Source organism: Natator depressus, chromosome 28 (genome assembly GCF_965152275.1).
Source record: "Natator depressus isolate rNatDep1 chromosome 28, rNatDep2.hap1, whole genome shotgun sequence".
NCBI lineage: Eukaryota > Metazoa > Chordata > Testudines > Cheloniidae > Natator > Natator depressus.
In genome coordinates, this window is record NC_134261.1 from 5286668 (window position 1) to 5306660 (window position 19993).

The 19993-nt window shown below is 45.5% G+C and overlaps 1 protein-coding gene across 3 annotated transcripts in view; it reads left to right on the forward strand.

Moving 5' to 3' along the window:
• The window catches only part of LOC141978971 (uncharacterized), a 30146-nt gene that overhangs the window by 1323 nt on the left and 8830 nt on the right, over positions 1-19993 (forward strand). The window contains exons 1-3 of one of the 3 annotated variants that reach the window (XM_074941402.1): positions 9010-9656; positions 16825-16906; positions 19760-19886. In XM_074941402.1, the coding sequence (XP_074797503.1) occupies positions 9409-9656; positions 16825-16906; positions 19760-19886 (457 nt within the window). In that variant the 5' untranslated portion in view covers positions 9010-9408. Of the gene's footprint in view, positions 1-9009; positions 9657-16824; positions 16907-19759; positions 19887-19993 lie in introns of those variants that run through there. The other 2 variants (XM_074941403.1, XM_074941404.1) reach the window with 2 other exon arrangements.

The following is a 19993-nucleotide window of genomic DNA, read 5'->3' on the forward strand; positions in this document are numbered from 1 at the left end:
ATTTGCTGCTAGCAGTTGCAGATCGGCTACCTGCCGTTGTAGGCAGTCCCATCGTACCAATCCCTCCAGAAATGTATCGAGCTCAGTCTTGAAGCCAGTTAGGTTTTTTGCCCCCACTGCTTCCCTTGGGAGGCTGTTCCAAAACTTCACTCTGATGGGTAGAAACCTTCGCCTAATTTCAAGCCAAAACTTATTGATGGCCAGTATCCATTTGTTCTAGTGCCACCATTGGTGCTTAACCGAAATAAGTCCTTTCTTTCCCTGATATTTGTCCTTCTGATGTATTTATAGAGAGCAATCATATCTCCCCTCAGCCTTCTTTTGGCTAGGCTAAAGCTCTTGGAGTCTCCTCTCATAAGGCAGATTTTCCATTCCTCGGATTATCCTAGTAGCCCTTCTCTGCACCTGTTCCACTTTGAATGCATCCTTCTTAAACATGGGAGACCAGAATGGCCCGCAGTATTTCAGATGAAGTCTCATCAGTGCCTTGTATAACAATATTAACCCTTCCCTGTGTCTACTGGAAATACCTCGCCTGCATCCTAGGACTGCATTAACCCATGTCATGGCCGCAGCACATTGGCAGCTCATAATTATGCTGTTATCAACCAATACACCCAGGTCTTTCTCCTTCTCTGTCCCTTCCAACTGATAAATCCCCAGCTTATTGTAAAAATTCTTGTCATTACTCCCCAAGTGCATAATTTTGCTCTATTAATTTTCATCCCATTTCATTTACTGCAGATTTCAAGGTCATGCAGATCTTCCTGTATGATATTCCGGTCCTCCTCCATATTGGCAATACCTCCCAGCTTTGTGTCACACTCCCACTTTTTGTGCCAAGGTCACTAATAAAAATGTTGAATAAGATTGGTCCCCCAAGACTGATCTCTGAGGAATTCCACTAGTAACCTCCCTCCAGCCTGACAACTCACCATTCAGTATGACTCCTTGTAGTCTCCCCTGTAACCAATTTCTTACTGACCTTTCACTTCTCATATCCCCATCTTCTCCAATGTAACGAGTAGTTTCCCATGTGGAACTGTATCATATGCCTTACTGTCATCCAGATGCTATTGCATTTTCTTTTGTCCAAAAGAAAACCACCTCACAGAACGAGATCGGGTTTCTCTGGCACAATCTAACTTTTGTAACAGAGTGTTTTATTTATTGTGTTGAAGGCTGGAAGGAACTGTTAGCAATAGGCTGCGAATGGCCATGTGGAGGTGGGGGAAGGGATGGCAGACAGTGTGGGGGAGGGGATGTGATGTTGGAGGGGTATATGGGATTCTGTTTTGTAGGAGTCCATGTCTCTGCTCCCTGTGGCAGGGGTGCATTCAGTATCAAAGCAGCATGTCAGTGGAGGAGACGCACACACCATAGCTCCATCTGGAACATGCAGCATTCACTGCCAGACGGGATGGGTGATATTTCAGGGGCCCAGCTTGATATGCCTGGCTGGGGTGGATTCAGTTGGACGGGGATCTGGGGCTCTGATAGTTTGGGATGTTTCTTTTTGCATAGTCAGTTCTTTCCCTTTATTGTTTTACCCCCACCTATGCCCGATGCCACTCTCTTCTTAACTTGCTTTTGTTATTTCAGTTCCAGTTTTTAAATGGGATCTAATAATTGCAAAGCTGAATGAAAGATAAAAGAAACAACCATTTGAATTTTGGCGCATAGCTGGTAGAACTATACCTAGTGAAGGTATGCTTTAATTACCTGGTTACCTACAGCATTTTCTGGTGGGGTGGATGAAGCAATGGCAAAGAGCCAAAAGCGCTTTTTAGGGCGAAAGGGCTCGCCAGGTGTTTGCTCTCTAGGGAGCATGTCAACGGCTAGGGGTTGCAGACTTTCAGGAGTGGTGCGCTGGATTGCATTTACTGATCTCAAAATAAAAGGTTAAGACTTCTGATTCGCAATATCCAGTGAAATCTTGCAAACAATTATACAAATAGACGCTAATGCTGTTTAAACAACATGGTATTAATACTGATTCAAAATTGAAATTAAAATTGAGATAAGTGCATTAGAGATTAACTGACACCTAATTTCCATTTCTTCATGCCTGAAATTGACACTCGCTCACACTGTCATTTTTTTTAAAAGCAATGCACAGCACACAGTCAAGTTAATTAATGAAAGCACACCAATTATTGATTGCTTTGTGATGCATAAGCATCTGATTAAGCACCTAATTAAAATGGTACCAATGTAAGTGGAAATAGCAGCTTAGCTCCAATGTGTTTAAATGTGAATGAAAAGTTTCTATATTAAATACATGGCAGGATTGGAAACAGGGAGAAAATACACAGAAGTGCGTCTTCCCAATCCTCTTGATTTCTTGTCCCAAACCCCCATGAGTTCTGGCCTCTTGGTCAACTCAGCTCCCCGTCCCACATGAGCTGTGCCCTCTCCCAGCCTAACCCTTTTCTACTGTAGTTCTTCATCCCCCTCGTCGAGGCAGGGGGTTGGCGCTGCAGCCCCTAAAGCACGTGCGTTAATCACTCTCTCACATACTGGGGCTCTTTAGATTTCAGTGAATGATTTATCAGAGTTACTGACTCTGGGAGGTGGGAGAGAGGAGAGGCTGAGAGGGAGTTTTCTCCTCACGCTCTGTAGGGCCATGTTCAACCCTGGTAGCCTCCATGTTACCTCATCCTCCACCCTCGCTCATGTGTCAGAGTGTCACTTTCTGGCCTCACCATAGCTACATCACAATGTAATTATCCTCAACGCAAGCATTACAGTCCAAGAAGTGAAATAATTAAAAGTACTTAATTATTTGAAAGTATGCTTGAAAGGATTGGATTTTTATTAACAAATTGCAGTAAATGTTGATTTCACTTCACACACACACACACACACACACGTAAAATTAGGTAAAACATAGAAATGCTTCTGAACAAAGTCAAGTTTTGATTTAAGGATATTTACACTGTATATTTTGCATGTGACATTTACAATTTCTATTTCAACAGTTAAAAAGATTTGGTGTTTCAAATCTCAACATCTACTCTAATCAAATAATTGTTGTCCGATGAGCCACATAACTTCCCACAGCTCTGAACATTGAAATTGTAAACATTAAAAAAAGGGCTTAGTATTAAATATCGATGTCCTCTATTGAAATTAAAAAAAGAAATAGACACAATGAATTTTGCTAAACCCACTTAACAGCAATTGCAATATGCTAGGGCAGGGGTCGGCAACCTTTCAGAAGTGGTGTGCCAGTCTTCATTTATTCACTCTAATTTAAGGTTTCATGTGCCAATAATACCTTTTAACGTTTTTAGAAGGTCTCTTTCTATGTGTCTTTAATATATATATATATATATATATATATATATATATATATATATGGGGGGACGGATCACTCAGTGGTTTGAGCATTGGCCTGCTAAATCCAGGGTTGTGAGTTAAATCCTCAAGGGGGCCATTTAGGGATCTGGGGAAAAAATTGGGGATTGGTCCTGCTTTGAGCAGGGGGTTGGACAAGATAATCTCCTGAGGTCCCTTCCAACGCTGAGATTGTATGATTCAATAACTAAAGTAAATAAGGTTTTTAAAATGTTTAAGAAGCTTAATTTAAAATTAATGCAGATCCCACCCCCGGACTGGTGGCCAGGACCTGGGCAGTGTGAGTGCCACTGAAAATCAGCTACCTTGGCACGCATGCCATAGGTTGCCTACCCCTGTGCTAGGGGATGGAAATTCATGGCTAAGGCACCCAACCTTAATTCTGCCCTGTAGTGACACCAGGCAATTGCCATAGGGCTAAGAATGAAGCATTTTAGTGTATAAAGTCCCAGATTAGATTGGATTATACCGATTTGTAAAGACACATGAGATCTTTCCCTCAGGGTATCACCTTCACTGGGTTGTTTCTTTTATTGATAATTCCCAGAAGTCAACAGATAAATACCATTCTATCAGTTATGAAGTGGCCATTTCAGATTTCTGGGGAGTGTCTATAATTTTGCACTAGTGGCCGGGTCCTTGGAGAGACAGAACCTTGGTTTCATTTTAACTTGTCCATGCTCAGCAGCTTCTGGAATTTGGTTCAAAGTATTTACATGTTTCCCTGGCCTGTTCTTAAAAGTGCTGCTAGAGAATGTGGGGAGGGGCAGAAACTCACTGTAGGATCAGTAGCTGAGTCCCTTAGATATTTATAGCTCATCGGAAGAAGGACGGGGATTGGTGGGTGTCTCGGGATTTAATAATAAACACAAGAATATTGTTCTTAATGAATTTTCATTTTCTAATTCCCATAACCCACTAATTATCCCTGGCTGCCCTGGGGAGTCTGGGGAGGGAGTACTCGTAAACTCCGTTCACCAGTGTGGAACCGAAGGCACAAGGATCTTTCACATCCCAGGGTGGGGAAGGACTCTGTGGGGCTGGCTGCAGTCTCCCCTTGTTGCTGTGAGAGGAATGGGGTGGTCCCTCATATAGGATATAAACAGACCCGTGTGCAGATGGGAAATGTAGTTTCTTCCAGGGGATTGAAAATGTTTGCTTTAGAGTCCTGAGCTCTGTCTTCCTGTTTTTGTTCTGGCACTTTCAGATCTCTTGCAGAGACTAGGTGGGTGAGGGAATTTCATGTAGAACCAATTAAAAATCCCTCTCTTTGATACCCTGGGACTAACATGGCTACAACAACTCTCTTCCCTTTGTACCTGTTCCCCCTCTCACCTCCCCCTCAGCTGAGACTGTCCTATGAGATGAGAAAATAAGGGTTCAGTCCTGTCCCTGGATTAGGTCTTTCCAGCATTAACAGGAGTGAAAGCCTGTGTGCATTAATGACAGCAGCAGCTCTAGGACTCGGAGTTATAGGGAGAAGAGATGGGAGTGAGCAGGTTATGTTAGTGCAAGGTGTGAGTTACACATGTGGGAGGGAGCAAGGTTGGTCACTTGAGTGTTGCATTACCTTGCTAGCTGACTAGTGAGGAGTGACAACCATAGTTCCCTTTAAGGTACGCACCTGGACGGCCGCGCACGAGGGAATGAAGGGCTGCGTACCTGTCATAAATATAAAGGGAAGGGTAACCACCTTTCTGTATACAGTGCTATAAAATCCCTCCTGGCCAGAGGCAAAATCCTTTTACCTCTAAAGGTTTAAGCTCAGGTAACCTGGCTGGCACCTGACCCACAATGACCAATGGGGGACAAGATACTTGCAAATCTGGAGTGGGGGAAAAAGGCTTTTGTCTGTCTGTGTGATACCTTTGCTGGGAACAGATCAAGGATGCAAGCCCTCAAACTCCTGTAAAGTTAGTAAGTATTCTAGCTAGAAAATGCATTAGGTTTTCTTTGTTTTGGCTTGTGAAATTCACTGTGCTGGAGGAAATGTGTATTCCTGTTTTCATATCTTTTTGTAACTTAAGGTTTTGCCTAGAGGGATTCTCTATGTTTTGAATCTGGCTGCCTGTAAGATTATCTTCCATTCTGATCTTACAGAGTTGTTCTCTTATCTTTTTTTGTTCTTCTAATAAAGTTCTGTTTTTAAGAATCTGACTGGGTTTTTTGGGGTCTTAAAAATCTAAGGCTGGTCTGTGCTCATCTTGTTTATTCTCAAGCCTCCCCAGGAAAGGGGGTGGAAGGGCTTGGGGAGATATTTTGGGGAAATAGGAACTCCAAGTGGTCCTTTCCCTGATTGTTTGTTAAAGCACTTGGTGGTGGCAGCGTTTACCTAATCCAAGGGCAAAGACTTTGTGCCTTGGGGAATTTTTACCCTAAGCTGGTAGAAATAAGCTTGGGGGGGGGTCTTTTATGCGGGTCCCCACATCTGTACCCTAGAGTTCAGAGTGGGGAAGGAACCCTGACAGTACCTAATTAGTGGAGCTGTGCAGATATGAGTCCACTAATTAGGTGCCTCCTGGACCCTGGAGAGAATGTGGAAGAAGGTGACATGATGGGGGAAGTAGGGGGTAGGTGGGATGAGTTGGGGGTGGGGAGTTTGGGGTGTCCTGACTTCCAGCTGGGCTGCTGCAGGGAGAGGAGAGAGTCAGACTCTCTCAGCAACCCGAGCTGGGCTGCAGCTGCTGGTGCCGGGGAGAGAAAGGACTGTCTTCCAGCCCCAGGCTGGGCTGGGGGAGCAGGCTGCACGGGGGGTGGAGGGACTGGTCAGAGCAGGCTGCACTGGGTGGGGTGCCAAGATTTTGGGCAGGTTGCTGGCATTTTGGGGCATGCGGGGGATGTGGCTACATGGGAGGTGGGGTGCTGGGGAAACTCCATTGTCTGATTAATGCATCAGAGCAAGGTCAGTCCAAGCACATCTTGCCTTTTCTTGTTGTTGAGGTAACTATGAGTCTGGGGTGAGGAGCTGGTATTAATTACCACCTGATTATTGATATAATTACAAGATCTGAAATATGTCAGGAATAATCTGATGGGGAAGGAATAATGTGGCACCCCCGCTATTTTCCACTGTTAGAATTATAGAGCAAACACAAAACAGTGACTCCTCTGCAGTTCTATACCAAAATATTTTTCACCTGGTATCAGCAGGGAAAGATGAAGAGCTTGCTTTGGGCCATGTTGCATTTCAGTTGACAGCTGGTGGACATCTGCCAGAGATGTGAGAAAGACTGGGCTAAGATTTAGTTTGATTGGAGGGAGACAGATCCAGAGCAGAGAGGTAAAGAGGGCGGAGGGATTCTGCCTTAGCAGATCTTAATGCAGAATCTGACTTGTGTTGGTGTTTTTTTGTTTTTTTTTATTGTAAAGCATTTAGGCTGCTTTTGTAGATAGGTGTTAATAATCTGTCCTCTTCCTAGAGTTCTGAGGAAGTTATATGAGTATTTTTAAAGAGTACAGACTGCAGATTAGGTTGCAGTGAGGTCTTAAGTGCAGGATCAGGCTCTAAACTGCTGTCAAGTCCACACACTGAACAAACTGAAAAAACACTTTGATCTTTCTGTTGTAGTGATCTTATGGGTAAATTACAGCAATCCAAGGTTAAAAGAAATAGATCTGTGATTTTATTTTGATTGGTGTGGCTTTAAGAAGCTGCTTTCATGCTATTTATTCTCTCTTCGATACTGATCCTGCAAACAGTTATGCCTCTGGAGGGCATCCATGCATAGGCATTTGCAGGATTGGGGCTTTAGTGAATGAATACTGGAGCAAAAGCATGTGGCTAGGCCTAGCTTGTGACATTGGCACAGTTACATTTCAAACAAAGCTTATATAGGTGTTGATGGCTTAAGGTAAGAGAGCAAGGATTCTTTTAACAACATAATTTTTTTAGCGTGTTTTAGGTGTCTGAAAACTGTGATCTTAATGATTTTTTAAAAAAAAATCCTGTTACTAATTAATACATCGTAAATAGTTAAACAGTATCCATGGTAAAGTTCTTCCAGTTTTATTTGTTTGGCCTTTCAATTAGAGTTGGATTCCAGACAAGTGATTTCCATTAAGTTTTAGAATTTGTTTGGGGAGAGGTATTGGAAACATTAAGGCCAGATCTTTGCTGTCTGGTAGAGGTCTGGCTCTTCCGAGTACTCCATTGACTCAGAAGTAGAAAGCACAAGGTGTGGTGCTACGTGTTTTGTAGGATGAAGACCTTATTTGCAAGCTCTTTGAAGCAGGGATCTGTCTGAAAACTCCAAAACCATGTGTTAATGTGCTCCAGGGCTTCTACTCTGAGTTTTTGAGTCTGTGTGTGTGTGTGTGTGTGTGTGTCCATGTGAAAACAGGAGAACTTCGCCTGTTTCTACAGGGCTCTGTTGCACTTGCACAGCGTGGGTCCTAAACACTCATTTAAAATACCTATAACTGACCAGTTGATGTTTTACTTCCCTTTTGTGTTTTCAGTGTTGTCACTTGTTTGTTTGGGGTTTTGTTTGCTGTCTGTGTTGCTTTATTACTTCTTTTTACTGTTCTATGTGTGTGAAGTATTCATCAAATTAAGAATTGACATCCCATAGAAATGGTATAAGCCTGAGTGAATACCTTCTACTCTCCTTTCCAGTATCCGGTACATGTACTCCAAGGGCAGTGTCAATTTTCTTTTTATTTGATTTCATACTAAATACATATCTTGAGCAGTGCACCTTATTAATTATCCCTTGTTTTAATATTCTTTCTTCTTCTTCCATACTTATGAACTGTTTAAAAATATATATTATATCTAGGGTTTTTGTTTGTACTGGTGGCGCACATCCACACATTACCTCAATATTGGTGGAGCACATAACAAAATTCATTCTGCACGTGGATGGAAAAAATTAGAGGGAACATTGGTGGCTGCTCCCTCTTGGGTGGATGGGCCAATCCTGGGGCACATTACCTCTTGGTGATTTGATTTCCATTCCAAGTCCATAAAGTAGATTTTCAATATAAATACTTTGTTCCTTACATATGACCCATATGTTGATCTCTCAGTCATTATGAGTCTTGACCAGTTATGAGCTTTTTGTAGATGCCTTTGTCACAGAGTCACCGCGTCAATGCTCTAGAACTACTCTGTATGAAGCCAGTCAGGACTCTGGGGAAGCCTCCTCTCTCTGATTGTACTGTCTCCAGGGCAGGAGCTTCCACAGCTTCCACCTTCCTGGGTCTGACCTCAGAGCATTCAGCATCCCCTTCCACAGTGTGTGCTTCCTGCAGCGAGTCCACCCAGATGGGGCTCCTGGGGAAACCAGAGGTCCTGCACCCCAACTCTGCAGTCAGACATGATTCTCAGACAGCCAGTAAAACACAAGGTTTATTAGGCGAAAGGAACACAGTGTAGAACAGAGCTTGCTATCACAGAAATCAGTGACTTTCAGCCAAGTCCAGCTTGGGAGTCATGGGACAGACGCCTTTGACTCCCCCTTTTCCAGTCCCCCCATGCAGACTGCCCACTTTCAATGACCCGACCTCCGACACCCCCCGTTGCTCCTCCTACATCTCCGTGTCTCACTTCCTGGGAAAAAGGTGTCACCTGGTCTCACCCCTCTCCTGGGTCTCAGGTTACATAAGTGCAGGCAGCTGGATGCTTCACCTGCCCCGAGGGCCTCAGCAAAAATTATACACCGAATTCCTACCACTGAAGTCTTGGGTGCACTACACTGGGAAACTGAGATACACACAGGATTAGTGTAGGACAGTAAGACTCACAGGCAGCACCCACTTTGTTACAGCCTCACATGCTCTCCCTTATGGATAAATCTGTCCATCTATCTGCCGCCCCAACCGGGAAAACCAAGAAGTCTGCTGCTTGCCAGGAGCTAAGATTCACGATGTGATGGACAGACTGCCGAGGCACATCAAGCCCTCAGATCGCTACCCCTTCCTGCTTCTCCACGTGGGCACCAATGATACTGCCAAGAATGACCTTGAGCGGATCACTGCAGACTACGTGGCTCTGGGAAGAAGGATAAAGCAGTTTGAGGCGCAAGTGGTGTTCTCGCCATCCTCCCCATGGAAGGAAAAGGCCTGGGTAGAGACCGTCGAATCGTGGAAGTCAACGAATGGCTACACAGGTGGTGTCAGAGAGAAGGCTTTGGATTCTTTGACCATGGGATGATGCTCCAAGAAGGAGGAGTGCTAGGCAGAGACGGGCTCCACCTAACGAAGAGAGGGAAGAGCATCTTCGCAAGCAGGCTGGCTAACCTAGTGAGGAGGGCTTTTAAACTAGGTTCACCAGGGGAAGGAGACCAAAGCCTGAGGTAAGTGCAGAAGCGGGATACCAGGAGGAAGCACGAGCAGGGGCGTGTGAGAGGGCAGGGCTCCTGTCTCATACTGAGAACGAGGGGCGATCAGTGGGTTATCTCAAGTGCCTATACGCAAATGGAAGAAGCCTGGGAAACAAGCAGGGAGAACTGGAAGGCCTGGCACAGTCAAGGAATTTTGATGTGATTGCAATAACAGAGACTTGGTGGGATAACTCACATGACTGGAGTACTGTCATGGATGGATATAAGCTGTTCAGGAAGGACAGGCAGGGCAGAAAAGGTGGGGGAGTTGCACTGTATGTAAGAGAGCAGTATGACTGCTCAGAGCTCAAGTATGAAACTGCAGAAAAACCTGAGAGTCTCTGGATTAAGTTTAGAAGTGTGAGCAACAAGGGTGATGTCGTGGTGGGAGTCTGCTATAGACCACCAGACCAGGGGGATGAGGTGGACAAGGCTTTCTTCAGGCAACTCGCAGAAGTTACTAGATCGCAGGCCCTGGTTCTCATGGGAGACTTCAGTCACCCTGATATCTGCTGGGAGAGCAATACAGCAGTGCACAGACAATCCAGGAAGTTTCTGGAAAATGTAGGGGACAATTTCCTGGTGCAAGTGCTGGAGGAACCAACTAGGGGCAGAGCTCTTCTTGACCTGCTGCTCACAAACTGGGAAGAATTAATAGGGGAAGCAAAAGTGGATGGGAACCTGGGAGGCAGTGACCATGAGATGGTCGAGTTCAGGATCCTGACACAAGGAGGAAAGGAAAGCAGCAGAATACGGACCCTGGACTTCAGAAAAGCAGACTTTGACTCCCTCAGGGAACTGATGGGCAGGATCCCCTGGGAGAATAACATGAGGGGGAAAGGAGTCCAGGAGAGCTGGCTGTATTTGAAAGAAACCTTATAGAGGCTACAGGGACAAACCATCCCGATGTGTCGAAAGAATAGTAAATATGGCAGGCGACCAGCTTGGCTTAACAGTAAAATCCTTGCTGATCTTAAATACAAAAAAGAAGCTTACAAGAAGTGGAAGATTGGACAAATGACCAGGGATGAGTATAAAAATATTTTTCGGGCATGCAGGAGTGAAATCAGGAAGGCCAAATCACACCAGGAGTTGCAGCTAGCAAGAGATGTTAAGCGTACCAAGAAGGGTTTCTTCAGGTATGTTAACAAAAAGAAGAAAGTCAAGGAAAGTGTGGGCCCCTTACTGAATGAGGGAGGCAACCAAGTGACAGAGGATGTGGGAAAAGCTAATGTACTCAATGCTTTTTTTGCCTCTGTCTTCACGAACAAGGTCAGCTCCCAGACTGCTGCACTGGGCAGCACAGCGTGGGGAGGAGGTGACCAGCCCTCTGTGGAGAAAGAAGTGGTTCGGGACTATTTAGAAAAGCTGGACTTGCACAAGTCCATGGGGCCGGATGCGTTGCATCCGAGAGTGCTAAAGGAGTTGGCGGATGTGATTGCAGAGCCATTGGACGTTATCTTTGAAAACTCATGGCGATCGCGGGAGGTCCTGGATGACTGGAAAAAGGCTAATGTAGTGCCCATCTTTGAAAAAGGGAAGAAGGAGGATCCTGGGAACTACAGGCCAATCAGCCTCACCTCAGTCCCCGGAAAAATCATGGAGCAGGTCCTCAAGGAATCAATTCTGAAGCACTTAGAGGAGAGGAAAGTGATCAGGAACAGTCAGCATGGATTCACCAAGGGCAAGTCATGCCTGACTAATCTAATTGCCTTCTATGATGAGATAACTGGCTCTGTGGATGAGGGGAAAGCAGTGGACGTGTTGTTCTTGACTTTAGCAAAGATTTTGACACCGTCTCCTACAGTATTCTTGCCAGCAAGTTAAAGAAGTATGGGCTGGATGAATGGACTAGTGATCAGTGGCTCCATGTCTAGTTGGCAGCCGGTATCAAGTGGAGTGCCCCAAGGGTCGGTCCTGGGGCTGGTTTTGTTCAATATCTTCATAAATGATCTGGAGGATGGTATGGATTGCACCCTCAGCAAGTTTGCAGATGACACTAAACTGGGAGGAGAGGTAGATACGCTGGAGGGTAGGGATAGGATACAGAGGGCCCTAGACAAATTGGAGGATTGGGCCAAAAGAAACCTGATGAGGTTCAACAAGGACAACTGCAGGGTCCTGCACTTAGGACGGAAGAACCCAATGCACCGCTACAGACTAGGGACCGAATGGCTAGGCAGCAGTTCTGCGGAAAAGGACCTAGGGGTTACAGTGGACGAGAAGCTGGATATGAGTCAGCAGTGTGCCCTTGTTGCCAAGAAGGCCAATGGCATTTGGGGATGTATAAGTAGGGGCATAGAGAGCAGATCGAGGGACGTGATCGTTCCCCTCTATTCGACATTGGTGAGGCCTCATCTGGAGTACTGTGTCCAGTTTTGGGCCCCACACTACAAGAAGGATGTGGAAAAATTGGAGAGAGTCCAGCGAAGGGCAACAAAAATGATTAGTGGTCTGGAACACATGACTTATGACGAGAGGCTGAGGGAACTGGGGATGTTTAGTCTACGGAAGAGAAGAATGAGGGGGGATTTGATAGCTGCTTTCAACTACCTGAGAGGTGGTTCCAGAGAGGGTGGTTCTAGACTATTCTCAGTGGTAGCAGATGACAGAACAAGGAGTAATGGTCTCAAGTTGCAGTGGGGGAGATTTAGGTTGGATATTAGGAAAAACTTTTTCACTAAGAGGGTGGTGAAAGACTGGAACGCGTTATCTAGGGAGGTGGTGGAATCTCCTTCCTTAGAAGTTTTTAAGGTCAGGCTTGACAAAGCCCTGGCTGGGATGATTTAATTGGGGATCGGTCCCCCTTTGAGCAGGGGGTTGGACTAGATGACTTCCTGAGGTCCCTTCCAACCTTGATATTCTGTGATTCTGTGAAATACCCTCTAAGAGATGTTTGGTGTGATGGGTTTGTCATGTCTCAGGTGAGAGCTGCTGGAAAAGACCAAGCCAGGGAGAGGAATACTTTCTGCCAATGGCCTTCAGGACGGATGCTGAGTACACTACAGTGCCCCTCATCCCCTCTCCATTTCCCTTCTCAGTGTGCTGTCTGGGATGCTGCCCTGCTTCCTGCTCCCCAGGCCACCCCGTATCTACTCCATGTGCCAGGCTTCTTGCAGCCCCCAGTGAGAGGCCATCCAGCCCATCAAACCGGTGCCAGCGTGCTAGGCCTCAGGCCTTCTGGGGTGCACCTCTGTGAGTCCAATTGCCCCTGTCCCAGGGGTACTACAGGGGCATGTCCTTCTAGTGCGTCAGGGCTCCACCCTATGGCTGAGGCCTAGGGGCACTTTCTTCTTCTCTTGGGTACCAGGTGAAACAGCAAAAGAGCCAACTGTTAGCAAACAAGGGTAAATAAAGGAATGAAAGAAAATAAACGGAGGGCAAAACACTGAACAGATCCCATCAGGATGTGGGCCTCTCTTACTTCTGGGGGCTGTGGGAGTGTCTCAGTTACCTTCAGAGTTTACTGGGTCTCCAGCACAAGTTGCAGCCTACTCCCCCTTTGAGTTCTGGGGATCCCCACCCTCCCTTGGTGAAGGCCAGAGCCCCGAATGCTGTCAGCCCTCTCTCTTGGGCTGGAGATGCTCCACAGACTCTTCCCTTCCCAAAGTTGCTCCCCTTTGAGTAGAGTAGATCTCTCCTATTAACTCCTGCTCCAGTCCTGGCATGGTTTGCAGGTTTGGAGGGGGTGGGCCAGTCCAGACTAAAGCGGCAGTTTAACCGCTTCTGTGCTAGCTTGGGGTTTATATAGCCGTTCAGAGGCATCCTGGCCCAGGGAATGGCCCCCTATCAGCCCCATGCCTGATGTGGTGGGGTGACCCACTGGCAGTATTGCCTTTGAGGGTGCTGTTCCCACTCCCTCCTCTCCCTGTTTACTGCCACCACAATGCCTGTCACCTTCATTTCCTGAGGGGTGACCCCCAGAGGGTGTGTTTTGTTATCCCCCACTGCAGGATCCGTTGTGCACCCTCTGTCACTCACCTGTGTCTCAGGAGATAAGGCGGGTCATGGGGTGCGGGTGATGCTATGCTGGAGATCCATCATCACTGAAGGAGTGGCATCCTTGACCCTCCTTGAAGGTTGCTGGGATGCTGATGTGCACTGGAGGAGACCTGGGGCTTGACTGAGTCCATGGACCATTTGGCCCACACGGTGCCACTGTAAAGCCTGCTCTGCATTCCTGCAAATTGCTGCTGGTGGCATTGCTCCTGTAAGTCTCTGTAACGCTGTCTTCAGTGACTCGAGAGCATGAGAGTAGATTTCACCAATTAAGTATCAAGTGTAAACGCTTCAGGCACTGTAACAGCATTAACATGGAATCACAGACAGTCCCCTTGGGTCATCCCATAGATCTCACCACGCAACTGAGCTCACTTTTGTGACAGATGGTCCCTTACAGCAGGAGTTTTCAACCTTTTTCTTTCTGAGGCCCCCCCAACATGCTATAAAATACGCATGTTTTGACCATGTGGGCCAAAATAAGTGGTTTTCTGCATATAAAAGCCAGGGCTGCCGTAAGGGGCTAGCAAGCAGGGCAGCTGCCTGGGGCCCCATGCCACAGGCCCCCCCCCAAAGTTGCGTTGCTTAGGCTTTGTCTTCAGCCCCAGGTGATGGGGTTCAGGGCCCCAAATTTCAGTCCCATGTACTGGGACTTCAGCTTTCTGTCCTGGGCCTCTGAATCTAATGCTAGCCTTGCTTGGCATCCCCCCTGAAACCTGCTCATGGTCCCCCACAGAGCTCCAGACCCCTGGTTTAGAACCACTGCCTTACACCACGAATCACAGCAATGTTCAGGTTATTGCCAGTCCCAAAGGACCAGGCACTTACTAGGTCAATTGAATCTTCAATCTCACAACAAAGAGAACACTTGTAACCATTCATGTAATTACCTATATTAAGATTATTTAAAAGGAAACGAGTTGTTTATAAAGTTAAAGCGGGTAATCCTATAGATGCAGACAAGTTACAGTCTTAAATTTCAAAAGATAATAGAAGCTTCTATTATAATAAGCAAGCTCTACATATTCTTTAGGACTAACCCAGGCTAAGTAGCTGGGGATCGCTTGCTTATGCCTAGAAACTTTGCCCCACAGAGCCCAAGCAGCATACAGTTAATCAGTTCCTTCCGTATGGGGTTTTTTATCCCCTTCCTGCCATGTGCTCTGAGCTGCAAACTCAGCTAATGGGAAGTCAAGAACACAACAACAGTCTTTTGCCTTTTTTAACATCCCATAATAGTCTGTCTGGTGTTGATGGACCTTTCCTGCCTGGCAGCGTATAATACATTCTGTTGCCAGTCAGCACTTCACACAGGTAAAGTCTCTCTCCTGTTCGCTGATTTACAGAGCCACAGAGGCTCACAATGCAGCGAGTCAGATATTAACCCAGGCGGCAACTCACAAGCATTCAATAAAGTCTAAACCCTAAACACATTCTTATCATTCTAATACCTGTTCTAACAATACTAACATAGTTGAGCCAAACTGATTCCAGCTCTGTGTTTGTCCGTGTTCAATTAAGACATGGGGGCTTTTGCAAGAGCCAACACCTCATCTGCCAGTGTCACAGGCAGGATGGGTGGGGATGGTGTCTCTAGCCTCTGTTTGCCAGAAGCTGGGAATTGGTGACGGGATGGATCACTTGATGATGACCTGTTCTGTTCATTTCCTCTGAAGCACCTGGCATTGGCCACTGAGCTAGATGGACCATTGGGCTGACGCAGTGGGCCGTTCTTATGTTCACAGTCTCTATCAGGAGTATCTACTCATTTGGACTCACTGGGGAGCCACAGAAAGAAACAAGGTGTGCTGAGGCAAGAAGGCCCAGTCTCAGAGCCCCCAGGATCACACTTGCGAAAAGCTAAAACTAGGCCCAACCCACGAAAGGGGGCACTCCCAGGAGAGACTGTATAAAGGAGGGAGTATCAAACAACTTTGTAAACCTGAGACAGCTGCCTTGGGGAAAATGACAAAGAGAATCCCACAAAGTGATGACTTTCATTCTGCTCTTCTCTGGCCTTTGGTTCATAGAATCACAGAACTGGAAGTGACCTCAAGAGGTCATCTAGTCCAGTCCCCTGCCCTCAAGGCAGGACTAAGTTTTATCTAGATCATCCGTGACAGGTGTTTGTTCAGCCTGCTCTTAAAAATCCCCAAGGATGGAGATTCTACAACCTCCCTAGGCAATTTATTCCAGTCCTTAATCACTCTGACCATTAGGAAGTTTTTCCTAATGTCCAACCTAAACCGCCCTTGCTTCAATTTAAGCCCCTTGCTTCTTGTCCTATCCTCAGAGGTTAAGAAGAACAATTTTTCTCCCTTCTCCTTTTAACAACCTTTTATGTACTTGAAAACTGTGATCATGTCCTCTCTCAGTCTTCTCTTCTCCAGACTAAACAAACCCACATTCTTCAATCTTTCCTCATAGGTCATGTTTTCTAGACCTTTCATCATTTTTGTTTCTCTTCTTTGGACTTTCACCAATTTGTCCACATCTTTCCTGAAATGTGGTACCCAGAACTGTACACAATACACCAGCAGAGGCCTAATCAGCACAGAACAGAGCGGAAGAATTACTTCTCGTGTCTTGCTTAAAATACTCCTGCTAATACATCCCAGAACGATGTTTGCTTTTTTTGCAACAGCGTTACACTGTTGACTTATATTTAGCTTGTGATCCACTATGACCCCCAGGTCCCTTTCCGCAGTACTCCTTCCGAGACAGTCATTTCCTGTTTTAAACATGTGCAACTGATTGTTCCTTCCTAAGTGGAGTACTTTGCATTTGTCCTTTTTGAATTTCATCCTATTTACCTCAGAACATTTCTCCAGTTTGTTCAAATCATTTTGAATTTGAATCCTACCCTCCAAAGCACTTGCAACCCTCCAGGCTTGGCATAGTCCGCAAACTTGATAAGTGTAACAGAGAGACTCTGTTACTGGGAGGGTTTCACCATGTCTCAGAGGGTTCCACCCTGGTGGGAGGGGGGCTACGCCTGTACTGGAATAAGGTCACTCTGTGCTTCGCAGCGTTGCAGAACCTAGAATGTCCATTAGCAGGGAAAAATCCTGGGGTGAATCAGCTTGTTGAATGGACAAAATCCCTGTCTGAATTCTCTCACATTCCCTTCTCGCCCTGGCAGGCTACAGAATAGCGTCCACGTTTTGCTCCAGATCATCCCATCCTCCCAGGGGAAGGAAATGGCTGCAATGGAGCTGGCTCAGGTAAGGGATCATCAGGGAGCTGGTGGTGGGCTCTGCTTGGAGGGAGAGGAGCAGTAAGTGCATAGGAGGATGGGAGCTGCTGGAGGTGGTGGGAGGCAGGAAATATCTAGGGAGGAGAAAGGGAGGGGACAGGATGTGACAAACCTGCTGAGACTTGTGTAATCTAGGGTATGATGGGTTGTCACCCCCGGGGTGCAGTTTGGGCGGACTTCTGGGAATTGCTATGCCCTCTAACCCTCAGGCTGGTCTGGCCCTTCTCACAGTGCTTTGCTGGAGATTCAGCCAGACTCTCCAGGCCCTCTTATCACCCAACACAACAGCAACTGGCATCATGCACCCAACTAAGCAACCTGAGTGCTTTACCTAAGCCACTCAAGGACAGATAGAAGACAACAGCCAATTTCCCAGCTCCCCAACCTTGCAAACCGGCTGTTGTATAAATCCAGAATTATACCATCTTACAGTGCACAGGGAGCTGTATAATGTATAATTCGCCTTCCCCTCAATATAGGAGAGATATGCACAACAAGCTAACCAAGCTGAGATTTTTCCCAGACACTTCACTCAAAATACACTGGTTAAGATAAAGCATAAAACAAGTTTATTAACTACAGAAAGATAGATTTTAAGTGATTATAAGTGATAGCCAACAGGTCAAAGAAATTACTTAGCAAATAACCAAAAACTCAAACTAAGCCTAACATACTAAATGGATAGAATTTGAATGAGCAATTTCTCACCCTGAGTGATGATACAAGCAGTCCCGCAAGTTTCCATACACAAGCTAGAAATCCCTTACCCTGGGACCAGCACTTCCCCCAGTTCAGTCTTTGTTCCTCAGGTATTTCCAGGCATTCTCTTGTGTGGGGAATGAGGCCAAGAGATGATGTCACATCCCACCTTAGGTAGCTTTTCCATATGGTGGGAACCCTTTCTTCCAAACTCAGTTTCCAGTCCAGTTTGTGGAAAAATACAGGTACGAAAATGGAGTTCAGTGTCATGTGGTCTTGTTGCATGCCCTGCTGAGTCATAGTAGCCATGACTCATAGGCTGGCTGAAACATTCACAGGAAGGCTCAGCTCTTCCACAGTCCATTGTCTTTGCCAATGAGCCATCAGCACTGTCTAGCTTTTTCATTGTTTACTTGAAAGGCTAGTTGTGGGTGTTACCCAGAGTAAGCACATTGGAAATGCAGATACATAGTCAATATCCATAACTTCAGATACAAACATGATCCATGCACACAAATAGGATAATCATATTCAGCAAATCATAACTTCTCCAATGACACCGTACATGCTGCATCTTGCACCAAATGCATCATAATTATGTCCCAAGCCTATTATAATCATACCGCTATGCTGAATATGGGGCGTAGTGTCAGATAGGGCCTAATTTCAAAGCACAGGAGTTGGGAATGGAACTTCCCCTCCTTGTGGAACAGGAAATAACCCCCCAGCCAGAGCTGGGAAAACTTCCCAGACACCCAGTGCTGCAGCCTGAATCTACTGACACTTCATTAGTTACCACCACCCTTAATCTTTGTGGCAACTGCAAACTTTATCAGTGATTTTATATTCTCTTCTAGGTTATTGATAAGACTGTTCAATAGCACAGGGCCAAGAACCAATGCTTGTGGGAACCCACTAGAAATAAATCCACTCAACCATCCTTCCCCATTTACAATCTCACAGTTTTTAATCTATTTAATGTATGCCGTGTTTATTTTGTATCATTCTAGTTTTTTAGTCAAAATATTGTGCTGAACCAATTCATAGGCCTTGCAGAAGTCTAGGTATATTACATCAGTACTATCAGCTGCAGGCAAACTTTTGATCTCATCCAATAAGGATATCCAATTAGTTTGATAGGGTCTATTTTCTCTAAACCTTTGTTAATGGGTATTAATTATATTACCCTCTTTAATTCTTTATTAATGAACTCCAGTATCAGCTGCTCCATTATCTTGCCCAGTATCAATGTCAGACTGACACTCTTGTAATTAGCAGGGTCATCTCTTTTACACTTTTTAAATATTGGCACAGCATTAGCTTTATTCCAATCTTCTGGAATATCCCCAGTGTTCCAAGTCCTAATTAAAATCAACATTAACAGTCCACCACGCTCCTCCACTAGGTCTTTTAAAACTCTTGGATACAAGTTATCTGGACCTGCTTATTTAAACATTTCTAACTTTAATAGCTGCTGTTTAACGTCCTCGTGAGCTATTGTTGGAATGGAAAGTGTGTCATAATCAACATCTTATGATACGACTACATCATTAGTTTTTCTCCAAACCCAGGAGAGAAATATTTATTGAAGACTTTTACCTCGTCTGCATTATTTTTTTGATAATTCTGTCATTTCTGTTTAGTAATTTACCACTACCATTGTTTGGATTAAATTTGTACTTAATATACTTTTAAAAACTTCCTTCTTATTTTCATTGATTGGTCATTGATTTCTGATAGCTTCCCTTACCAATTTTCTACAATTCTGATCTAACTTATATTCTTTACTTCCCCTTTCTTCCCTATATTTTATTTGGAGAGTGTTGGGATTCCTACCAAGGAGCACCAGCAGGGTACAGAGGCAGTCCCATCTCTTTTATCAAGCTCTTGCTGGTAGGTATGTGATAAATGTCAAGATCCTGCCTCCGTCTGTCAGCTGGGAGACACAAAGGTTCTCTCTTTCTACCCTCTGATGCATCCTGGCTGCTCTAGGCAAGGTTGGGGTGGGAATCTGTTAACATGTGCCTCCCAGAGCTTCTATTTACCTGGTGCTGCTGTTCCGTGAATAGTGGGGTTATGACTGGGGCAGCAGGTACTGAGTGTTGGACTCTTGCTCTTTCAGGGGCCGGTGACTTTCGAGGAGGTAGCTGTGTATTTCACCAGAGAAGAGGGGGCTCTGCTGGACCCCACTCAGAGAGCCCTCTACAGGGATGTCATGCAGGAGAACTATGAGACGGTGTTATTGCTGGGTAAGGAGTCCTGTCCCCTGGGTTATTAGAAGCTGTGGGGTCTCTAAAGAACCTGAGTAGTAATAACTTTATATCTTTATTCGTCATACAAGTTTTGACAAGTTCCC